The sequence below is a fragment of the Oratosquilla oratoria genome, chromosome 40 (genome assembly GCF_046742065.1).
Source record: "Oratosquilla oratoria isolate Oo_2021 chromosome 40, ASM4674206v1, whole genome shotgun sequence".
Taxonomy (NCBI): domain Eukaryota; kingdom Metazoa; phylum Arthropoda; class Malacostraca; order Stomatopoda; family Squillidae; genus Oratosquilla; species Oratosquilla oratoria.
This window is the reverse complement of record NC_134816.1, coordinates 3822126-3827252: the sequence shown is the minus strand read 5'-3', so window position 1 is coordinate 3827252 and position 5127 is coordinate 3822126. Positions and strand designations below refer to the sequence as shown.

Sequence of the window (5127 nt, the reverse complement as noted above, 5' to 3'; positions counted from 1 at the left end):
ATCAACTGGGGTGAGAGACAAGGATCGAGAATATTTATATATATATATATATATATATATATATATATATATATATATATATATATATATATTGTTCTAGGTTCTTTTTTACTTCTTTGTGGATCAAGTGTGGCGAGTTCTACTTGTTTTGCGTAATCTTCTATGGTGTAAAGGGGGAGGTGGATTTTCCAGTATGTCATAAGGAATACGGAGGGGTTGGCCGAAGAGTACAAAGTGGGGGGAATTCTTCGTTGCTGAGTTTATAGAGCCATTTATGCTGGCTTGTACTTGTGGGAACCAAGCTTCCCATGTGTCGCAAAGGCATTCTTGCAGGGGGCGGAAGACTTCGATGATTTTTCTGTTTGTTCTCTCTACTAGTCCGTTCCCTTGTGGATTGTACGCTGTGGCGTATAGCCTGTTGATGTGGTATAATTTTGCTATGTTTTGGAGGACTTTGTTCTTGAACTCAGATCCGTTATCCGAAAGGATTTGACGAGGAATGTTATCCCATTTGTGCCCGTAAAAGCGAAAGTTTGAGAAATTGTTTAATTTTTACATATATGATTCTTTACATGATATTTAGATATTTTCTGTTTTGTTTTTTTTTTTGTTTTTTTTTTATGTAAGTAGACACGTTTTACTCATATTACTATGAAGAGCACCTGTTGTACCATGACCTCTTTCTTGAATCTCCACAAGAAGTTTGATGGAAGAAAAGAAGTTGTCAAAATACAAACTAAATTTCCTTCCAGGATATTTTGATTCAAGGCTATTAAGAAAGCTTAAAATGACTAATCCTCCAACACCAAATTTTTTCTATTAGAGCTTCCTGGAGACCCTTCACATTCACCTTTACCTTGATATATATATATATCAATGATATATACATAACCTGGAAGAGAAGTTGCTGTCCATTCATTGAATGAACTGCTTTGTTGGATGGCGACCATAATAGGGTATCATTGATTCATCAATCGAAACATCTGTTGCCTCAAAAGCTGTTCCATACCAAAGGAAACGTTCATTAATAAGAGTCAAAAGCGGCCTCATTTTAGCAAACTTATCATCAGAATTTGGCAATTCTGCATTGTTAGCTGCATGGAAATATGTCATAATTTCATCAAACTGATTTCTTCACATAGAATTGACAACCAACTCGTTTCTGACATCAGGCTCTAATGACCAATAAAGACGACGGCATGGAATTGTGTTATAGCAGGACAGTAGTAATATGCCAATAAAAACTCATTTCAGCAGAAGTAAGTTGAAACGCATGGTTCCCCCTTTGAACAGCATAAAGAATAGTTTGCTTTACCTAGTGATCTATTGCAATGGCATCCAAGAATAATTAAAAATTTTCACTGGGATTGCGAGGTACATCAGCAATTGATGGTCTGTAAGGTGTAATGAGAAGGCATATCTTGAGCTGGCAAGTCTTCTGCTTTCCATTCTCTGATTTTCATCATTCTTTTTAGACTTTGTGGATGATTTACTTGAGGAATGTAAGCTCTGTTGTGTTTTTCTTTTCCTTGAATAAGGTTATCTAGAAATACTAGAATGTATTTGGGGATATACATTTCTATTAGGCTTATCCAAGCTGATATCACCCACTATAGCCTCGGCAAGTAATTGTATTCCAGGTAGATTACTAATCTCAACATTTTCCTCATTTCTGAGTCTTCATCTGTAACCGCTTCATCTTCAGGAGGTATACATTAACAGTCTTCTCCTTCTTTGCATTAGTGTCATCGTCATCCAAATCCTCTCGTTCTTCATCTGATGGCAGAATTAGCTTTTTGCAATAGTATCACCGTCATCCATATCCTCTTGTTCTTCATTGTAAATTTCATATACATTCAGACCTCTAAAAGAAAGGAAGAAAGGGAAAAAATCTACTCTCTCTTTCTTGCTTTCTCCATAAACCAGGTCCAATCAACAGCAAAAAATTTTAAACATGCGTGCATTACACAGAAGTAAATTACAGGTCAATCCACAGTAATAATACACACTGATTCATCCTATTTTGCATTAGAATTATGGAGGATATTCAGAAATTTATCATGAGTGTAACAATTTCATAAATTAGTAATGGCAAATGAAATTATATGTTTATATATATATGTATGTATATATATATACATATATATATATATATATATATATATATATATATATGTTACGCGTAATGTGGATAATTGCCTAATGTTCACATTAGGCAGAAAATTGCCTAATGCTTACATTAGGCAAGCAGTTTGCATAAAGTTTACAATTTGTTAACATTAGGCAAAAAATGCCTATTGTTCACATTATGCCGCCCAATTTTGCCCGATGTGAATTGGACTGCCTAATCTAAACAATGAAAATTAATCGAACAGACAAGAAAATTAATCAAACAGACAACCTACAGTAATCTAAACAATGAAAATTAATCGAACAGAAAATCCACAGAAGCTACAAATAATGCAATTTAAATAATTCCAATGTATTTGAACACATGCAAAACACAATGAAAACAATTTGCCAGTTTGTTTTCAATCACAAATTTTTACATGATCTGCCCGGGTGACAGCGCGAGTTGCACTTGAGCTTTTTTCTAAGGCAGCTGCACCGTTGTGAAGTACACTGTGTCGTACACTGGCACTTTACATAGCCTTGCCCACCAATGCCTCTTGCTGTCGCAGTTCTGATTGATAGGCAGATATCGGGAACCTCTACAGGCTTTCACAGGGGCTGTTTGATTGCACATAGATCAGGTGCTGTAAATTTTGGCCCAATAATGCCCTCCCGACAACCTACAGTGTGAAGTCCATCATTTTCCTTAAGGACGACCACTAACAGATTTTTAGGATCTGTTGGACCGCGATCGACATCTGGAACCCTCAGCGTAGCACACTGACCAACAGACAATGGTTTGAGCAGGTATTTGCCGCGTCTTGTCATCCGTGTTGCTGTCTTGGATTGCCCTAGAGTAGCTGAAACACGGATCTTTTGGAAATTCGTAGCTACTGTTTCTGTCTCTGCATCTGCTTCTGTCACTACCCCTGTCTCTGCTTCTATTTCTGTCTCTGCTCCTGCTACTGCCCCTGTCTCTGCTTCTACTTCTGTCTCTGCTTCTACTTCTGCTTCTGACGCTGTCCCTGTCTCTGCTTCTATTTCTGTCTCTGCTCCTGCTACTGCCCCTGTCTCTGCTTCTACCTCTGTCTCTCCTTCTACTGCTCCTGTCTCTGTTGCGGCCGCTGCTCTTGTCACTGCTTCTGCCGCTGCTCCTGTTTCTGCTTCTACTTTGGCACCTGTCTCTACTTCTGCCGCTGCTCCTGTCTCTGATTCAAGAAATGACTCAAGATCTTCCTCTGTAAAAACATTACAGAGGTTGTACTTGGCAGGATAGATGACCCTAATCCAACCTGCGGATCTTGTCCAAATGTAATTTTGAATGGGCTGTGGCCAGTTGTTTCATGGTGGCTGATATTATCTTGCCACTGAACAAATTTGAGACCTACTGACCATTTTCTGCTGTTGTTTTCCCTCATCCAAATAGTCAGGTTGTCCTGTATCACTCCATTTAGACGTTCAACAGCACCTTGGCTTTGAGGATGACGTGAACGTCCAGTCACCAACTTCAGCTCTGGCCATAGCACTGAAAGTTCGGCAATTATGGCATTGACAAACTCCCGTCCATTGTCAGACTGTAAAATAGCAGGTGCTCCAAATGTCAGTAAAATATCTAGCAGATTTGCTTCAACCTCTTCTTCTCTTTTTGATGTAAGTGGCCGTAACGCACAAAATTTGCTGAAATTATTTGCATATGTCATGATATACTTGAAGGCTCCATCAGGTAATGTTTGAAAATTAATAAGATCTGCCTGGCATCTTGAAAGGATACCATGACTGCGTACTGGTTTTACTATCAAACCCTTTGGAATTTTTCTGGCTTTCTTTTGATGGCAGTGCTCATAGAATGAAATGTAGAGGTAGCATACTTCTTGTGTGATGTTTGACCATTTCTAATTCACTTCCACAATTTTTTTTTATTACCACCTCCATGGCCAATTGCTTCATGGGCTATTTTAACAATACCAAACACTTCTTCGAGAGATGCCACAAACTTGAACTCATGTTCATTTTTATCTTTTCTTTTCCGAATGAGTCGGTCAGCATTACCAACACGCAGGACTTCATAGCGTTTCTTGAGGTTATAGTCAAATGCAGAATGAGCTCCATAAGAATTTATTCTTAGCAAATCCCGGATGTACTTATGACGTTGGATGGTGGGCTGGATGACTGCATTCTCAGCCTTGCCTTCCAGTGTTTGACGCAGCTTACGTTCAAAGGCAGCTTGATCCATAGTGCATAAACCCAAACTGAAACAAACAAGACAAGATAAAGAAAATACCTAGTCTGGAAATAGGACAGTGATTAGTTATTCAATTCATATTAGATAATGGCAAGCAGTAAAAGAAATAAGCATTTTAAGAACAATAAGAACAATGAGAACGACTTGGGCGCCAGAGCACACACCTACACTCTGCTGCTGTGGCTGCCAGACTACTGGCCAGCCGGCTCAGCGCCGCGACCGTCCATTGGATAAAACACACGCACAAACTTCAGCTGGCGCGGCCTCGTCATTCAGTCAACATTAGGCAAAATACCCTTGCCAAATATGAAAATATTGCTTAAAGTGAACATTAGGCAAGTGTTTTGCCTATTGTGAACATTGCGCAAATTAAGTTGCCTAATGTACATATTAGGCAATTTTCTGGCCTAATGTTCACATTAGGCAATTATCTACATTATGCGTAACACACATATATATAAAGGCACTCACTCACACAAAGAAAAATAGAAAGGCCAAAATACAGAGAAACAGAGACACAAAAAATACAGATAGATAGACAGACAGAGATACAGATATATAGATAGAGAAATAAATAGACATATAGATAGATAAATAGGCAGTTAAAAAGAGAGAGACTGAGAATTAGAATAAAAAATTGATTCTTCCACAAATATGTTATGAACACCTATTCTCATCACATATACATACATACATACATATATACATACATACATATATGCATACATACATACATGCACACATACATACATACATACATACATACATACATA

General features: G+C 38.1%; 2 protein-coding genes across 2 annotated transcripts; both read right to left on the bottom strand.

Moving 5' to 3' along the window:
- Positions 1 to 1666: 1666 nt before the first annotated feature.
- On the bottom strand, positions 1667 to 3076 carry LOC143020791 (uncharacterized). Its single transcript, XM_076177544.1, has 2 exons — positions 2745 to 3076; positions 1667 to 1776 (listed from the first exon to the last, which is right to left on the bottom strand). The coding sequence occupies exons 1-2, from the start codon at positions 2938 to 2940 to the stop codon at positions 1667 to 1669; spliced, it is 306 nt and encodes a 101-aa protein (XP_076033659.1). The 5' UTR covers positions 2941 to 3076.
- Positions 3077 to 3296: 220 nt separating this feature from the next.
- LOC143020790 (KRAB-A domain-containing protein 2-like) lies at positions 3297 to 4345 on the bottom strand. The gene is given in 2 exon segments (XM_076177543.1): positions 3297 to 4028; positions 4031 to 4345. Coding segments are annotated over 2 exon segments (1047 nt in total).
- Positions 4346 to 5127: the final 782 nt, after the last annotated feature.

Coding starts and splice junctions, on each gene's coding strand:
- LOC143020791 (XM_076177544.1), bottom strand. CDS start 2,940: ATGACAAGACGCGGCAAATACCTGCTCAAACCATTGTCTGTTGGTCAG. Junction 1,777..2,744: donor ATTTACAGCACCTGATCTAT/GTGCAATCAAAC, acceptor TTCTGCCATCAG/ATGAAGAACGAGAGGATTTG.